The sequence below is a fragment of the Pezoporus flaviventris genome, unplaced genomic scaffold (genome assembly GCF_033815535.1).
Source record: "Pezoporus flaviventris isolate CSIRO_AGI_PZ_B2104156 unplaced genomic scaffold, CSIRO_AGI_Pfla_v1 ptg000126l, whole genome shotgun sequence".
Classification (NCBI taxonomy): domain Eukaryota; kingdom Metazoa; phylum Chordata; class Aves; order Psittaciformes; family Psittacidae; genus Pezoporus; species Pezoporus flaviventris.
In genome coordinates this window covers 342,837-362,459 of record NW_026892674.1, presented here as the reverse complement: position 1 = coordinate 362,459, position 19,623 = coordinate 342,837, and the positions used below count along the sequence as shown (strand labels likewise).

Below are 19,623 nucleotides of genomic sequence, written 5' to 3'. Positions count from 1 at the left end.
GGAAAATGGAATTGATGTCTGGAACGCAGTGTAAAGCAGCTCACTAGCAACCAAAAGCTGAACTTTCCTGTAAGCGAAACTAAAGCAAGAGACACATGAAGCTTTTCAACTGTAATATGATAAACATGGCACACGCTTTAGGAAATATTCCTTGATATTTTTAAACAATCTTTCAAAGAAAAATCTACATTCAACTACACAAGCAGTTTCAGAGATCTGTCATAATGCTACCTTTTCCTTTTGGTGAGCTCATATACTGAACATAGTGAAGGAGCTCAAGCTTTGAAAATAAAAACCAGTAATGGAATTTGTGGTATTACAAAACTCAAACAAGGAAAGATTAAAGTGACTTTTGTATCAGGAGTAAGAAAATCACACCCATATGCTTTGTGCTCCCCTGAATCTCATCTCACAGCCCTGCTTGCATAAAGATGCTGCAGGGTTTCGTGAGTTCAGGCTCCCATCCTACTGTGTAAAAGAAATCAAGAGGTCAAAGACGACCATTTCTCCTTCACATCTTCAACCTTAACTGTGACAGATCGGCAAGAATTTTCAATGTAGAGCTACAGTTATTTAAAAACACAGTTAAAAAATAGGTCTTAGAAATACAGAAAAGATGTAAACAGTGAAAGAGCTAGTTCAAGCTGACAGGACAAAAAGGCATGTATTGAAGCTACAGCAAGTGCATTTCACATTCAATGACAGGAAAAAATATTCTAAATTAAAAACAAACAATGGAAGCATGAACAAAACCCCCCAAAAAGTCTTCAGAAAAAGAATTCTGAAATGTGGCTATAAAATTCCTATATTATTAACCATTACTTCTAATCCTGCCAACAGTGTAAGGCAGGTGGCCTCATGACCAGTCAAAATCTCATGTAGTTTAGGACTGGGCTAGCACAGTATTAATACTATATAATACCCATCTTTTTCTTTGGAAATGAACTTCATAAAAACAAAAGCAGAACTTCAAACACTCTGCATACTGCTTATTATTTCCTGTCACAAAATACCACACACTGCAAACAAGGCACTCCAAGGGCATGCAATTGTCCTGCTTACCTAGTGGGAAAAGTACTGCAAAGTCATAATTTTTCTCAAGGACATAAAAAGTGTTGGGGTAACTCTTCATAAGCAAGCAATGCCTCTGGATATAACGTCTATTCATCTGTTATAACTTTTACTCCAAAAAAGGGCAGATCCTTTATTTTAAATAGGCCAAGAGTGTCTGCTGTTTTTCAGATTATATGTTGGGTTTCGAGAATTTTGGGTGTTGTGGAGAACCGCTCTTCTCTCTTCTCCAGCATGGCTCAGCCCTGACTTTCTGCATCATTGTCTTCCCTGCCTGTTGCTACAGACCAGAACTCACAATATCTCATGGAAAAATCAGCATTCCTTCAACATCCATGTTAGTTACTTCTATGCAGATGCAGTATTCCTTGGAGGCAGTCAGCCATGTCTACTTGTTTTACTTAGTATAGCTAACATGCTAGCACTACCCTTGAAAGCAAAATAGTCTATATTAAATTGTATCTGAAAAGCCCTTATCACTCTTGTCTGTAAACTGGAGGAAGGATGGGACTAGTGTATTTCATAAGTAGCAAGTACTATAAAATACATCATAAAGTCAAGTAATTTCCTGTTCATAATTAGGAATTGTGAAGGCAAGTTGCATATGCTGAACATTTAAACTTGCTTAGTTTCGCTACTCCAGAATATAAACTAGGTGAAATGTCAGCCAGGACTTTTTCACAAATGTGTGCACTATTCTTTGTGAGTTTTTTAAAAAAAAAAACAGGAGAAATTATTATTTGTGCATGGAAATAAAATCCCACAGGTTTAAATCCACTGTTTAAATCCCACTGTTTAAATTCAATCTACAGCAGTTCTTTTTATAACAGCTATTGGAAATATTGCTAGAAGCGTTTTGCTAAACTCGACTGCATAGCAGAAACCATGGCGACTATCCAAATGTAATGTATACAAAACACTGTGCTGCTATCACACAGCTGTGTATACTGTAACTCTTTGTGTCAGTCATTCATTCCAGAAATATTACACACAAAAAATGGAGTGGAGAAAGGTGCAACCTAACACTTTCAAGACAACATGAATGGGAGCCTTCTATTTTGAAAGTGATGATTTTGTCTGGGCATACTTACCTGGCATAATTATAAGACTGAATAAATGAAAAGGACTTCATCTGTCATTTTTGCATGCCACTATCTTTAGAAACAGCCAGTTTAAAAGATCTTTGTCATGGGCATTGCATAAATAATTTTATATACATAAGTATATAAATGTATATATATTATCTGTGTGTGTACAAACACATGTTAAACAAAACCCCTATGATGATTTAAAAAACCCATAGCATACTTCATAACTTATTTTTTAGGATAAACTATATTTTTACTTCAGAAATCGAAGCTATTAGTGACCTTTTAAAATGACTATATGTATACAGGACATTGTCAGATTAATATTGATTTTTTTCCCCCTCCACTGCAAGCAAAGTTTAGAGAGTTAGTTTCATACTGAGAAACACTTATCAAGCTTCAATTTTGCTTCTTGAAAGCTGATAATTAGGCCTTTTGATTGTGAGCTTTTTTTTTAATTGTTAAGTCCAAGTAACCAAGCAACTATGTGCAGAAATTAACCTTTTTATTGTATTATATACTGTAGTAGTAAAATTTGTTTGAAGTGCATGATTAAAAAGTTAGTGAAATTACAGAAGGAACAATCTAATATAGCAGTAATAGGTGCATTCACTGTGCATCTGAGAGGAGGAGGGGGGAAAAAAGAAGACTTTTCAACTCATTTTGGCCTAAAGCATATTCAGGTTTCCAGGATTCTGACATCAGAACCCAGATAACACTGGTTAGAACCATAGGGCTTTACAATAAAAGCTAAAATATTGACCATATGATGGCAAAAAATCTTTATTTTGTGGTTAACTCATTCTCTTCTAGCTACTCTCTGATGAAGTTGGTGGTGCTGTAGAGGATGATCTCCTTCTTCTTGACAAAGATCGTGATCGTTCAGCACTGTAGGCAACATGCTTATCGTAATTTTGTATCTGAGCCTCAAGGAAATCCCTCTGTTGCTGGCTGATAGTCTGGCTAATCAGTCCAGGGAGAGCTTGAATGTTACCAATTAAAGTTTCCAGTTTAGTTTCCAGTGTAACAATTCTCTTCTCAAAATCTTCACTTCTTTCATTTAAGTCAGAAATCATGTCATACATGATGTTTTGAGTCTGAAAGTAGAAGGATATAAGCAAAGGTTTAGAGACCTTGCAAATAAAAATTTTGACAAGCAGCACGACTCTAAAAGGATTTGTAAATACTTTTGCACTTCACAGACAAAAAAAAAAAAAAAGGATACAAACATTATAACAATATCCAGTGTTGTGAAAAAATCTTCCTTGTAGATTCCTGATAAACTTCCTACTAAATTTATCGAGCAGGAACACAATGTGCTTTGAGTAGCACTTTAGTTGTTAACAATATAAATGAATCAGTCAGAAGACCAGGCGTTTTTTGGAAGGTCAGGTGCTTAGAAAAGCACCATGTATTTGTTTGCAAACAAATTCTTTGTTAACAGTCAATTGTGTAAGCCACCAGGAGACTGAAGGCTCCAAAGTTGTGATCCATCCTTGTCTCTTCTGTATTTCCTCTGATTTTCAACATCCTCATTCTTCTAAGCCGTACACAAATGTTTATTTGATTTCTCCTTAAACTGAACAGGTACTCCTGAACTGGCTGTAGCAATAGTAGTTGGGTGGATTGTTTTTGAAATGTAGTGTTAAGGAGGCAAACTTCAACTTCATACTTCCCTGCTTCCACATTCACCAGTCCATCCACCCTTTACAAAACTGTTTGGTTTTAGCAAGTATATAGGGTGTAATTTAAAATGCTATAGTGGTCAGTAAAAATGTGATCTGTTCTGATGAAATCTGTTATTTCATAGAGACTTGAAACGTGTTAAAAATAATTACCGAATTTCTTCCTGATAGACTGAGACTTCAGGTTAGACTTAAACTATAGTCAAAACCTGGATGTAATTCAGTAGAAAAACTGGTTGAAGTAATGAAAATTAATTGAATGACTCAGCCTGAAGTATAAAGCACTTCAGCATCAGATGAGTGTTGATAACCCATTTCTCTGCCCCCTATTTCAAGATACTAGCACAACCCCTGAAAGCAAAAGTCTACGTTAAATAGTATCTGAAAAGTCCTTATCAGTTGCCAGAAGCACTAGACTGAAATGTATTTTCAGTAATTGAAGTTGTCAGGTGGTTCTCTAAAGCAAAAGGGGAATGAATACTGAAGAATTTAATCTTTGTTTTGATGCATTTTAAATTGAGGAGGGGTTAAAGGTACATGAAGAGGTGTACAAGAAGCCCTTAGGAAAGGACCATTAAGGCCTCTAATGTAGCCTCAAACTGTGATCAAAGTAACTGTTAAATACTGAGGTCTAATGTGAAACCTGGAATGCTATCACCTCAGCCCTCTAACTCTGTAGTCACTATTCTATATTAATGAAAAATACCAGCAACAGTAGACAAACAGTTTGCAACTGAATAGTCTCTTTTTTTTGGCAGCTATTACTCATTACAAAAACTTACACAAATGCAGACCTGAATTTACTTGCACTGCTGCATAAGACAAGCAGAATACAAAACCAGAAGGTCTAATTTCAGTCTGTGTAAAAGCCTGTGTACTATGGTCTCTCACGGTACAGTCACTATCACTGGGTGGGAAATCTCTTTACTATGCAGCACTACACTAATACAGCCCACTCACAGTTCAGCATTCACCATGACCACTGCAGTCACTTCAGGAGCTCTCAAGATCAGTTTCTCAGCACTAAAATCCTTTTCAAATGTAAAAAAATAAAACCAAATATATATATATATAAAAAAAAAGTGCATTAAAAATCTGGTCAGAGCCATAAACAAGATATTTCATTCAGTCGGTATTACCACGAAAACGCACACATATTTTCATTTTCTACAAATAGCAGATTTGTTAACAATATTTGCATGTATTATGCATAACATTTTCACTTACAGACTCTCCAGTTTGAAAGAATTAATGTTGAAAAAACAGAAATTGCCCACTAACCTTTGCCAGGTCCACCAAAGTGTTGGCTTGATCATTCAGTTTTCTTTGTTCCATTTTTACACTTCTTAATCTAAAAAGTGGAATTTTAAGTCAGTTTTGTGCAAGTGATCATATTAGTATTTCTAAAAGGCATGCACAAAACTTACAGGAGCAAATAAGTGCATGGACAATGCCTTGAGTACTTTGTGTAAAATCAGAATTGGTCATGTGCCTGCTATAATGGGAAGCATGCTTCTTCAACACCGCAAATAAGGAAAGAGCAAGGAAATGTGATGTTCTTGAGAATACCATTTGCCATAGTCAAAGTTGAATTCAAAAAGTGAGATAACAGTTTATCCAGGCTATATGAAAGAAAGCCATAACATTCCTCGAAGCTTCAGTATCATGACAAGTAGATATAGGAAGAAACATAGAAAACTGTTTTTTGTCATTTATGTTGTAGCAAACAAGAATCTTCCCATGCCTACATGACTAGATACAGGTATTAGCCCTGTTCTGTCGGAAATGGATTGGGTTAGCAGGTGTTTGAACCTGATGGAAACACAGTGATAAGTGAGTTTCTCATTACTTTAAACAGAACTTCTATCTGACCAGCAGCTAAATAACCAACATACTTGCCAATACATTTGATTTTCTCCCACAATTTGTGAATCTAAATATGATTACATTTTAAACTTATACATTCCTTTTCAATGCATTATTTAAGCTACAGCATTGAAAAATTATGAAAAAAGCAGCAAAGGTGTATTTTTATATGTTTTTTGCCTACCTCTGTGCATTATAATTATTCATGCACATTCTTTGAAAGACGTATTATATGACCTTTCTTTTCTGTTCTCTTAAACAAAGTTCATGTTTTTCAGATTAACTTCCAGAGGAGTGGTTTGTAGATGTGATTTTCACAAATAAGAAATTCCTTCCTTAAATACAAGTTTATTGTTCCCCATTTCCCAGCACAGAAACACTTGGACTTTCAATGTGTTTTCTGGTGGCTGTTCTAAGCAGGAAATAGCAGTTTTCAAAAACAACATAAACAAATATTTAAACAATGTGTGTTAAAATACTAGTCTACTAGTACCTCAAGGGCCAAGCAAGCTAACCATTTGTTTAGCTGTCAAGTGAAAATAATTTTGGCAGCATTTTGTGGCAGGTGGTTTGCTAATGCATAATCTGCCTATTTCTCAGGGATGGTGTGACTTTGAAAGCTAGTTTAAAGAAAGCCTTTTTGAAGATACCCTAAAATCAGGAACTTTCTTTTCACATCTTTAGTTACAGGGCATTTCCTTTCTTATCTAAGCTAACCACCATCAGAAAATTAGTTGTGAAGAGTGAAATATCTTTTTAAACACATGGAAATAACACTGTTAAGGTAGAAATCAATTGTTCACATAAAATTGACATTCCAGCAGCTTTTTACTGCTTCCCCTGGAGGTATCCTTCAGAGCACAACATAAATGCAGGTTGTGGGAATGGTGCTTTCAGAGGCTGGAGCTATCATAAAGTAAAAAATACGGAGGAGTCTCCAAGGAATGCAGTTATATCATTACAATCTCACACCTGAAGAATTACTCAAAGGTAAGCATGAATGATTTGACTGGAGAATGATAACCCTACTGTTCTGGTGAGCATCTCTCAAATAATTCACAGAATATATGTTATCTGCATTTCTCAGCATTCACTGACTCATCTGTTTGCCCATTAGTACTTTAATTTTAAAATACCAAGAAATCCATTGTTATTGTAGCGATACAAGTACAAGCTGACACCAACATGGTAATTCCTCATGATAACCAACCCAATACCTATCACAGACTAAAAAAATGTCTCTTTGGCAAGTCTTTAGCTTCAGCAGCTGGATTTAAAGAAAACTGTTGGAATTTTGTTCCTAAATACATTAAGAGAAAATATGAAACATCTTAATACGAAACTTCACTTATCACAGCAAAAGATCATGATTCTGGATCGCATTTCCATGGCAGCAATCAGACCACTGAAGTTCACAGATAAAGACTCTATTTTTTGCATGCAGACAGTGGTAAATTCTGCAAATTTAGAAAGGAAGAGCTTATACAACTTACTTCCGAGCTCTATTTTCATTTTGTTGAAATAAAAAGACAAAACAAAAGAAAACAAACTGTAAAATATACTAAAACAACCAAATGAGCACAGTGAGCTCGATTCATCAGGTGGGAGTCCTAAGGAGCTGCTACTTCTTTCAGTCAGTAACTGCCTGAGGTGGAGTCTAATTCACTTCCATTTATGATGAAAAAACCTGCAACCTGCAACAGCTTCAAACCTCCCAATTAACTATCATCTGTAGATTTTTCTATTCATACAGTACACAGAGTGCTTTTTGATACTATAATTTAGAATGATGATTTCACCATCATCTCATTTAGAGTACATGAGAAACAAAAAAAAGATCCAGAATAGCTGAAGGCAGTTTTAGAGCTGTGACCATGAGTTTGATACTGCTTCCATGATCTGCTGTGGTTTCTTGTATAAAACTGGCCCTGAAACTTCATTCCTTTTAGTTCTGTCTCCAGAGAAATGGTTGAAAAGGTGAAGGAGGGTGACAAACAAAAAAAAAAATCCAGAAAGATGGAAAAGAGACATACACATCATGAGCCACTTGAGAAAAGTGCAAAAGTGCTAGAGCAATGTTTTAATCCATGGCATTTTCTTCAGCATTTTTAGAAAATTATCCTGGTTTTGTTTTTGGTTGGTTGGTTGGGGTTTTTTTTTGTTTGTTGGGTTTCATTTTGTTATTTATTTTTTTGTTTGGTTTTTGTCTACATAAAAAATTTTTAGAAATGGGATGCACAGAACTAAAGGATAAAGGGAAATTCATTATTAAAATAGCTGTTCAAAGTTTGGCTGGCACAGCTAAAAAAAAACTACTGCTGTCACCTTCTTCACCCCATCTGATTAACGAATTTTTAAGGCAGATGTAGAACAACACTTTACATCCTGTGAAGCTCTTCTGGGCTTGAATGATATATAATGTTGCAGACAGAGCCTGCTGTGCTTTTTAGATTCTTCTCTGAATATGCATACTCTTCTCTGAACATGCATACATACAGACACACCCACAGACACACAAAATAAATAGCAAAGTTAAAATATGAAGAAATAACCTTTGCAATCGAGGATTTAAGTCCAGCAAAGGATGCACAGGGCATGCTCTATTCCAGACCCCCTGCTACTCTTCTCTGCCTCCCAACCCTTTAAGCTAAGAAGGATGACCAAACTGGGAAAATATACTTTTTTATATCCACACAAAAATGCCTTGACTTTTGTCATCTTTTTATTCCTTCCAAGTATTTCTGCAATAGCACAGTAAAATTTAATCCTGTAAGTTTGCTAAATATAATATACTAACCAAGGTTTATAGGATACTTCACACCTAAAGCTTAGCAACCTATTATTTTAAAACATTGCTATGAAATGGAGATACTGTTAGCCTAAATTTATTAACAGCAAATATGATAACCTGGCCTTTCCTTCCTGTTTTTCCTGCAAGATGACATAAAGGTGTTCTTTTCATGATGGATCCTTTCCTTGTATCTCCTCACAGGATGGCTCAGACACAGACCCACACTGAAAAGTTATCAAAACGTCCGTTTGAAATTAAACTTACTTGATTTATCTACATCCCCCCTGTGTTTCATGGGAACTAATTGCATGGGCTGTACAAATGGCTGCCTCAGGCTGGATGGGGCCACTGAATAGAGCAGACTCTATTGTGTCATGGGTCTTGACCATTCCTCAAAAAGTATCTATGGTTCCTGGGGACAAAAGTCTCTTTTTTTCTCCCCTATGTAGTCCAAGGAAAAGTAACTGAATCATTGTACAATTCTGCTGGTTTTGATGTACTTCATGACAGATATGTATTATGAATTTTAGATGAATACTTATAATCTCTCAATACTATAATTCAGCTTAATCATGCTACTGGTTACAATTTGCGGGTTTTCAACCCTAGAAGATTTCAGTGGAGGGGAAGAACTCATCTGAATCTTGTCAGAGGTGCTCAAAGGTGCTAACGTAATGACTGTTGGCATGTACTCCCATTTTCCCCATGTCAGGGGTCATAGCTGACATACCAACATTTGATTTTAGGCACTGAGAATATATGATGGAGAGAGACAACTGCTGGGTATGTCCAACAACACTTGATGCATATTCTTTTCATTAAAAACAACATACCTACTCCTAGGCTCTCTTCTATCACATCATTCTGATTATTAATTATTAAAACATCTACTACTAATGAAACTTTCTTCATTCTCTTCTGTCTGTTGTAGCTTGTATCTTACTACCTGTAAGCAAATGTGCAACAGCAAAGGATCATCTCAGCAACAAAAGACAAAGTCTTAGATAATTCAAGAAGCATAGGAAACTTCTAAAACAACACAAACAAGTTCTATTTACTGTGGACATATACAACCAGCATACTTTTTAATTTTTTTGTAAACAGGTAACATAGTAAAAACTTATAATTGTTTACCCAAGCGAAAAAACAACCTCAAGAGCAATTTCAAGTATAAAGGTGGAGAGAAAAAGGAGGGAGGGAGGGAGCAGGATGGGACATGGAGACTGAGAGTGACTATGAGGGAAAGAGAAAATAAGAGAAACCTGGAGAGAAAAGCCAGAGCAAAATAGTACTTACTGATGAATAGCTTGCAAGAATTTGCGTTGATGTTTCCTTACTTTTGCATGGTCTATCTTTTTAACCAACTTTGTGTTTTTATAAATTAACCATGTTTCCCTGAGTACATTGGCCGCTGCATTTTTCACCTGTTTGATAAAGAAAAACATCAGGCTGTCAAAAGTAGCATTATGTCATGTTTTCTCTTTTCTGGAATAAACTCCTTCTAAAGCACTTAAGACCCTGCCTAACTGTGGGAAATGGATACACAGGAAATGAAACACCGAGGGCAGAAAGAATAATTGGACCAAGGGGACTGCTGAGCAATTTCCATGTTACTTATAAACTTGGGACCAGGTCTCTTTGCATTGAAGAATAATTTCTCTCTTTAAAGAGGGAGCACTGTTTGGTGGTTTTGACAATATAAATTACAGTAAGGAAATACTAATGCTTTATCTATATGGTAAATAAATTACAATGTGCTTAATATATCATAAAATTTCTCACTTTCTTATTTATGGTTAGTACCTCTTCAATCTCTTAGCAATTTAACAGTCTCTTAAAATATCCAGAGTGATTTGAATACACTTTTTTCCTTTTTTTTTTGTTTATATTTTTATTCTTGTTTCTTTTTTACTATTTTCCCAGGAGATTTAAAAGATCTTGCGAATTAATATGGCCAGTGTTCTGTTTCATAAGTCCTTTGATTTTTTTTTTAATGAAGCTTTCCATAGAATCTTAAATGTAAGAACCTACAGTTCTTCAGGCCCTCCAAAACTTTCAAGAATGCTTAAGAACATCACAGAACTTCAATGCAATGTTGGTTAAAGTCAGAATAGCTAGTTACTTGCAAAGAAAAACTGTCCTTATTATTCATCTGTATTTTCTCTCCCTTCAACTTTATATCATGCCAGTCACTGCAGCATCAGAGCTAAGTCAATGTTGAATGAAAGCCATCACAAGAATGCCATGCAGAAGCTCTCCCGAGCAAGAGATTCCCACCTTGTCCCTGGAGAAGTGTTGGAGAACCTTTGTCCTGCCTTTGGTCAAAGCACAGTCAGCTTGTGACCTGACGTGCATCTCAGATTTGTTCCCTAGGTTTGTTATTCATGTTCTCTGAGTTTCAGGAGTTTGAAGCTACCCAAGCACCACTTGGATACAATATCAGACCAATATTTATATGAAGAATTGTATTTGAAGAATTTGTATTATGTATTCATATTGTATATGAAGAATTTGTATTATGAAGAACATATAAATACAATAAACCTTAAAAGGCACAAATGAACACCAGACTCAAAATCTGGTCAATGTTTACAAAACCCTTTTCTTCCCTGAAAGACAGTTTGAACTCAGCTGTCAGATTACCCTAGAAAAGTGCCCATATTAGGAATGAACAAGTTTGTGGTTTAGTATCAACTTAACTAACTGTAACAGGAGTGCAAACCAACATGCTCAGACAGAGAACTAAAGTCAAAGACTTTTGTACCTATATAAGAACTGTCATCCCACTCATCCTTAGACTTTCCTTGACATGACTGCTTAGGGGAGATACAGGCTGTCAGTGCTGATGGGCACAGAAATGAGGGAACCAGCAAAACCAGAGCAGCCTGCCAGCATAACCTGGAAACAGCTTGTGGAGACATGACACAGCTCTCTGCAGCAGAGGACCTGCAGCAGCACAGCACTGCACTGATGCACGGCACTGTGCTAGGCAGCCAACCTCCTTCCCACATGGACCAGAGACACAGTTTCCTGCTCAGGCATCCATCTCTCCACCCATCAGCAGGGATAAGTTCTGCTGAGTTCTGTTGCAAGGACCTTCCTTTCCATATTGGCTCTTCTCAACAATGAAGATCAAATAAATTGAGAGGACTGTGTAGATCCCACTAAGTTTTTTGTATCCTCAACAGTGACCTGTTTTATTTCAATAAAGGACTTCTATTGACTGTTTGCCACATTCTCTCATTTTCCCAAATGTTACTGTATTTCAAATGATATTTCATTTATATTCAAATACTTGAAGTTACATTTCAAAAGAAAAAAATTACAATATTTTTTATTAATTTAATGATTTCTAGAGGATTTTAAAAAATATTCCCTTCTAATAATATTATCCACAAATGTTGCTCAAGGTACTTCAATAATTATGTGCTGCTAAGTGAACCCTTTGTTGAGTGCAAAAGGCAGTTGGAAAGACTGTCTCACTCACAATCTATGAATATGTCTTTTTCTTAAGAACACCGTTCATAGCTTGTAATTCCTGTATCAGTCGTTTCACCTATTTTAGCTAGAAAAAAAAATGCCTATTCTTCTCGTATGTGGCATGAAGTTTTTTTAGCTTAACATGTCTTTAGTTTTACAGCATTTAGCTGTTGATTATACCTATTATATTGCAGCTGCAAGAGAATATATTCTATACAGCATATTCAAATTTTCAATATCTGACAGTTTCTCTCAATTTAGAGAAAATCTTTAGGCATTCAATTCCTTCTCCTTGCAAAATCACACCCTTGAAAAATTTCAGTATAATGGAGCAGGAGACTATTTAAAACAAAAGCAGAAATAAATTAACACACATTTCCTTTTCAGTTGTGAATATAAATTGCGACTTACTCTTTTAGTTAGCTGGGTGTCCATCATGAAATTATGCACATGTTTTTCTGCTTTGGTAAGTTCTAACTTCCTTGCCACCACAGCTACCACCAGTGCAGTACACCCAGCACCCTGAAAATAATAAAACAAATCCCCAAGATGTTACTATTTCATTTTGCACAGTTTTTAGTTTCTGTTTCTTCTTTGCTGTAGAAGTGTGGCAGGCACCAGGTGGTTTATCCCTGGTAAATATAGTGAACATGCTAAAGCTATTTCAGTTCAGAGTAATAGGAAAAGTCTGTAATTACTGGCTGGTCTGTCAAGGCATCAAAATATTCGTGAGCAGTATCATTTAAAAGTTCATTTTTTCTTCCTGCAGGAGTTGAAAATCTGAACACATCCCATTTGTAGTCCATAAACAATACTTTTGTTTTGACAAAAACACTTTTAAACCCCAGAACAGTTAGTAAATAAATGCCCTGGTTTTAACAATTGTCTAAAGGTTACAGCAATTGCCAAGAAGAAATAAGATTAGATTAGTATTGAGCATACAAAAAAAAGCTTTTTATGATTTTCTGAGGGTGTAAAAATAATCATAAATTTAGTATTTACTTACTTAGTATACTTCCTTGTTGTTCTCTGAGTCCTTCAATTATCTTTTCTTACAGTATTGCTGCTTATCTTATTACAATTTAAAATAGCACACATACACAAGACCATTTCTTCAAAACTTGGATGGGAAAAGTGTCAATTAATTTTCTAATTTGTGTTGTGTATATGTATGCAAGAAGAGCTAAAGCCAGTACGTACCTGTCCCTTTGAAATGACAGCACCTTTATCACCATCACAAATTTAAATGTGGTGGGTTTTTTTCAGGGAGGAAAGCAAAGGATGCCAAATGAACTAGGTAATAAGAAGCAACATTACAGACATCTAAAGGTGTCATTTACTTTACACTATGAATAAATTCTGCTGCCTTAGTTTTATTTTTTGTTTTGTTTTGAACAACTCTTTACAAGTTCTTTTTTAAAAAGTACAAAAAGAACATGAAATATGCCAGGCTGTGTTTAACTTGCAGTTTCACCCCAATCTAGTTATTATTGCACCTGTGTCAGCTACTGTCCAGTATAAAGCAATCTCTTGTTGTACACTGAAGTTTACCGCATTTTCATTCACAGAGCTTTCTTCCATTCTTTCTCTATTTCTCCATTCTCCACCTCTGAGTGCCTTACTCTCCAGAAAATCCAGAAGAAATACCTGAATCCAGCTTTCACAATAAAATTCCAGTAATAAACACATAGAGATTGCAAAATAAATTAACTCATTGGAAACCCTTATTCACATAGTGTTCTCAAGAGAAAAAAAAAAGCCCAACAAAAAAACTGCTTTCTTTGCTTACTTACTGAGGCACACACTGAATTTTGTAAAAGACTCCAAGCAATTAATTCTTCATTCCCTGGTATATTGTTCCAACAAATCCACCTGCTCCCTCACAAACACCTAATTCTCTGCAATTAATTCTCACCTAGCAAAGCATATCCCCAAGGAGCTCTCAACATTTCTTTGAATGAGTCCTTTGTAATTTTGCTGCATTTCCTTTTCCCCTTCAGTGTTAAGTACCAAGCTTTCTAGTTTCTGTTCTTTCTGCTGGTGGACATTTACTTGAAGTTTTGCTCCCCCCATGAGGTGACTCAAAATGGGTCTGTAAGTTCCTTGGCTTCCCAGTAAGATCATTAAGAGTTAAAAAGGCGGCAGATGGACAATGCAATTTAAGGCTGAGCACTTCAGAAATCCACCAAGCCCTCTGAGAAGTCAGAAGATGCTCTACCATATGCCCTACTTCCCCAGAATATACACAGCTCTCCTTTAGTCTCCTTTCTGTGAAAAATGGCAGAAGGGAAGTGTTGAAGACCTTTGTGGGCAAATAAATAAATGAGTTACCCCATACATGAAGAGAAAAGCAGACATCTTTTGGTCCAGTATGTCAGGATAACCAGGATCAAATTAATGACCTAATTTGAGTTCTACCTGCTTATAGCATGAATGCTAAAACAGAATGAAAGTATTCATAGCAACACCCCTGGCAAAGTGGCACAATACAGCTGTTTATGCCAAGTTACCAGGGCAGAGAAATATTAGATGCCACTTCCCACAGCCCCCCAAAAAGCCAGAGGAATGGTGACAGACCAAAGCAATTTGGTCTGAATTGAAATTATTCCAGCCTTTGCAATGAATGCTTTTCAGAGTGACCCAGCTGTTACAAGGGCCAAACACTGTTAAAACCAGTAGCTTTTTATTTCATATTAAAGACTCTGCCTGCAGCAGCAGAATACTGTCACCAGGAAGCTATGACAACCACATCTGTGGTGTATATGCACAGCAGTGCATATATGTATTCCTTGGCTCTAGAACAGCTTACTGCACCAGCAAGGTATTCCAACATTCAGGTTACCCCTCTTGGCTTTGTGGGGTATGAAGGATCTCAATACATGAAAATGAGCTCATTTTAGCATTTCTGCAAAAGAATGAAGTGTTATACTGTTTGCACGTTTATGTTTCACAGTAACTTGAAGGAAAACAATCTACACCCATTATTTAAACAACAGCTTACAGAAATAAGATTGAAATTCCACTTAAAGTACATAATGCTATATAATATTTTTTATTACAAAGGTCTGTGCTATTTTAGGGCTCTGTAAAGATCTCAGCATCCTTAAAGATACTAATAGAGTGAGAATTATTCCAAACTGCAGAAATGAAGTAGAGGCAATACAGTTACTTTAAATGGCAGAACCACAAGCATCAAACTTTCCATGTTTTGGAATATCCTGATTCAGATGAAAATCAGTAGCATGAATTAATTTAATTCATGCTCATGTGCTCAGTTTTTTTTTTCTTATATCAAGACTATAATGCAGCATCTACTTTTTTATTAAAATCACTTAGGCTAAGCAAAAGCACTATGGCATTAATTTCAACTGCAAGGAGGGCTATTTTGAAAATAGAATTCAAAAAAGTCATATTTGATTACTATATTTTATAATTTCCAACATAATTCTATTTTTCCTGTTATGAGTATAGTAAACCACTGCTTCAAGCTCTTGCTTAACTTTCAGGGGAATTATACATAATTAAAAAAAAATTAAAAGGCCAGTATATATTTTCAAGTAACAAGGCAGCAATTATTTCTACTTGGAATTTGCTCTCTTCAGTCAGCCTCCTGTCCACCTCTTGCATTAGAGATTGTAGTGTATTTTGACTTGGTATGCACACTGATTTTAAGGGCACTAAGGACTTGCAGTGTGTCAAAAGTTGAGGGAAAAGAGAATGAAAGAATATTCATAACATTCCCTCATAAGCCCATCGCAATTTCAGCTAGATATATATATATCTGAAAGCCACCAACTTCCACCTCACTGAACAGTCCATTTAAGAATGAGTAATAGGACAACAATTATGCCATCTCAGCAAAAAGAGGTGACCTAAAATAGTTTTGTATTATTTGTACTGCATATATTCATAATGCCTCCCTGGCTACTATTGTCTACAGTGGAGTTTGCACCACAGCTAGAATTTTATTGCAACATTTAAACTTCTAATCTATAATGTGTCTGCTACAGCCATAGTTGGTTCTATTATTCCTTTCTCTATGGCATCACATACAGAACATTTGCCCTCAGTTGCAGTATTTTGTAACTCCTGGCTCCTCCTTCTCATGACTCTAGTAAGCCCCTTGAGACACAATCTTTTGCATCGTCTCTTGACTTAGGAAAAACTTCCTGGAAACATGTGCAAAGCTAATGCATAGTTTTCTTCCAAATTCTTCCCCCTCTTTTTAGGATAGCAAAGCCTAGCAAAACCAGTGAAGGTACTTAAGAGTCTGGTATGCCAAGATCATTTGTTCTGATCCTGCATAATGCCCCCTTGTTCCCCACTCTCTTTGCTATATGGGGATGGTAAACTGTTCAGGAACTTGGACTACATGTTGGTACTATCTTTATACAGTACTGGTATCAATAGAATCAGGTGTTAAGAGTCCTGAACATAAATAACAATAAATAATTAAGGTAGGTCTGGATTAACCAATTACACAGTACACATCATAACAGCAGACCTGACTTTGTCTTTTTTTTTTTTTCTCCTTCAGATCCTGATGAGGTTTGCTGACATAACGTATCAATGTACTTACTACATACTATACCAGCTGAGATGCCTTCAGCAGTCTTATCACAGTCCCTTGTCCTCTTAGCTGATGCAGCCCTGCCTGAACTTTTTGCTGTTATCATCAGAACCACCAGACCAAAGTTGACTAACTTAAAAACTACCACATAGAATTTTACATTATGGTAAACCCAAACAGATAAAGCCATGACAGCTAGAGGGAAAAAGCAGGTGTTGCCTAAAGCATGTAATGAGGGTGAGTCTACGGAGTTTAAATCAAGGCCATGACTTTCGTACTGTTCACAAGTGCCAGGACTGAGGGTTCACACTGGTGCAATACACAGTGATTGCAAAACTGCAGCTTCAGGCTCCTATAAAGTCTAGTACTTATATCTAACTTCCAGGTAAAGGCCAAGTTTTAGTGATAAACAAAATGAGGTGCTTGCAACTTTTCAACTGAAGGGTTATCTAAGGTAAAGAATAGTTAGCACTGGCTGATAAGCTGCACTGAAAACAGCATTTGGTCAGCAGAGAAACCTGGTACTCTAAGTAAATGCCTCTGGCATTTCCACTTGGTTCCTTCTTTGCTAAGGTACCAAAATAACTTTACAAGGCAGCGATGAATTTCTGCAGCTGCCTGGAGGTCATATATATGCCTGGAGGGTGCTACTGGTGTGAAAGAAAACAACACTCCATGTCAGTGTCTCAGCTGAAAATCCCCTGGCAGTTTTGGTTTAGTGGACTGGAAATGAAGTGTGGTCTTTAGTGCTGCAACTGCCACAGAAATGTGGCTGTACTTGCCTGTAACTGAAAGAAGGCATTTCCCGTTTTTCTTTCTCACTTCCCTTGGGATCCACTGAGGGAGTGAAAAGGTCCACTTTGCAGACATATTTTATGTAAAGAAAACTCTCCATTCCATTACCAGGAATGAAAGACCATGGCAATGGTGCAAGGATATATAGTCTACAAGCCAGCAAATAAATATTTCTTTATGATGACCATAAATTTTGCAATTAATTGCAGCAAACTTAATCTTGTATCTAGTGAATAAATTCAGAAACACTCACCATTATTCCAGTGAGTAAACAGACTCCTTTCCCACAGTACGTATTAGGTACCATGTCACCATATCCAATAGACAAAAAAGTTATTGAAATCAACCACATTGCTCCAAGAAAGTTGCTAGTAACATCCTGTTGATCGTGGTACCTGAAAAGAAAATGGTTTTGTTATTGTGAAAACTTTTATTAAACTTTTGTGCTGTCAGAAAGAAATCGTATTAACTGGTCATACAACCATTCTTCTTATTACCTTTTTGAGAGCAGCTATAAGGAAATAAATAAAAATCAAATACAATTACATCAGCAATAAAGAAACAGGAGGTACCACAGCACCAGTAGTAGAGCTACTCAGATGGTTCATAATTTAGTATATTATTATTATTAAAATGTTGCTGTTATTAAAATAGCAGAAGCCTCAATAATTTAATAAAATCTCTTCATCAGGGGTACAAGTCCTGCTAATCCTCTGCAGCAGTGTAAGACACCAGTCTACTATAGTTGCTGCAGTCTGAGGCAAATATGAAAGTCAAAAAAGGATGTGTGAGCAAGCAGACAGTGGAGCATATCTCCATCGCCTTGGCCCAAACACAAGTCTGTAACACAAAACCTGATCAAGAACTATCCTGTAAATGCTTACTTAGACAACCTAAGATCTTCCCTCTCCTTCTACGTGCCCGAGATAAATAGAAAAGTATGGCTTTGTATTTTTCATCAAAAGATCTTTACCAGCAAAATCTTTGTACAGATCTTTGTACAGCAAAACCTTCTTTTTGTATTGACAACTATTAGGTCTAATTTCCTGATGTGCCATTTGTTGTCTTAGTTTTAATATTCTAGTGGAATATATTCATTTTCTCCTTCAAAGAAAAGAACTTCAGATAAATAATCTAGTCTTCACATAATTTATATACTTAATCAACAGGGAAGCCATAAGGACATATTTTAGGCTTAAAACTGTTATCAAGACTCATTCTGTGCGGGGAAGAATGCCTTATTAGGCCTTATTATTATGCCTAAAGTAGGTGGAATTTTGCTGCCCGCACAGAGTAGCTCTGCAACAGAGACTATCTGTGCTAGCTCAAGGTGGCAATAACCCCTGCAGCTGCTGTGAAGCCTTAGATTAGCTAGCTATGCTGTTGGATCCCTAATGGTATTATTTTAGCCAGTCCCTAAATCCGTGTTGAAGGAGTGATTTCTTAAATTAAAAATCTGTAAGTAAAATAGAGACAACCTAAAAGAGGGATGGGAGGAGGGGTGTCACTGTCATGATAATCCCATCATTTCTATGCCAGATTTATAGGGAGGTGGATTGGTTTTGCCTTGGGTTTTTTGCAACCTCATTCATGATTTTTGAATCTCTGTCACTGGTAATTCTGGTGCATGCCTACACCCTTCTGATTTTTGTAAGATTACAGTTGTGCCAGCACACACTTTCAAGTGCTTTACTATGTCATTAGGCACCAGCACCACCTGGGATTCAAGCCTGAATGAGGCTACCCTGCATCCACAACATCTCCTCATTCAGCCAGACAGTGAAAGACAGCTGGAATGTGACACACTTCACAATTCAACTGCCGTTCTCCTAAACTACCATTCATTCTGTATCTGAGAGCACTGAACTCCGACTGGAAAATAACATACTATGAGCAGCTCAGAAACACAAAAGCTCAATAAGTAAAGAAAAAGAAACAATTTCTGCAGCAAGTTCGACACAAAACAAAATACAGTCGCCACCAAACAGATTTCAGAATATAAGCATTTTGTTATTAAACATCAGTTTGAAAAAGGTTTTTATTTTTTATAGCTACTTGTTTTTTTTTATTTCAAATCACTACAAAAACATTTCTTTAAATATTTAAAGCCACTACTCTTAGTCAATTAAAACATGCACTAGAAACACTGTAAAACAAACACTAGAAACAGCCATATGTCAATAAAATCTAGTATTTCACTGCATTAAAATGGCAGCTATAAACAGGCTGAATTTCTGGATTATATCCAGCCTCACACTGCAGCAGAACGTAGGATTA

The 19,623-nt window shown here is 36.3% G+C and overlaps 1 protein-coding gene across 3 annotated transcripts in view; it reads right to left on the bottom strand.

The window, feature by feature from the left end:
• Positions 1-633: 633 nt before the first annotated feature.
• Positions 634-19,623, bottom strand: part of KCNN2 (potassium calcium-activated channel subfamily N member 2) — a 60,670-nt gene continuing 41,680 nt past the window's right edge. For 2 of the 3 annotated variants that reach the window (XM_061478526.1, XM_061478528.1), the window contains 5 exons: positions 17,600-17,741; positions 12,393-12,503; positions 9,798-9,925; positions 5,126-5,195; positions 634-3,256 (listed from right to left, as the gene is read on the bottom strand). In XM_061478526.1, coding sequence (XP_061334510.1) covers positions 2,969-3,256; positions 5,126-5,195; positions 9,798-9,925; positions 12,393-12,503; positions 17,600-17,741 — 739 coding nt within the window. In that variant the 3' untranslated portion in view covers positions 634-2,968. The remainder of the gene's footprint in view (positions 3,257-5,125; positions 5,196-9,797; positions 9,926-12,392; positions 12,504-17,599; positions 17,742-19,623) is intronic. The other variant, XM_061478527.1, reaches the window with a different exon arrangement.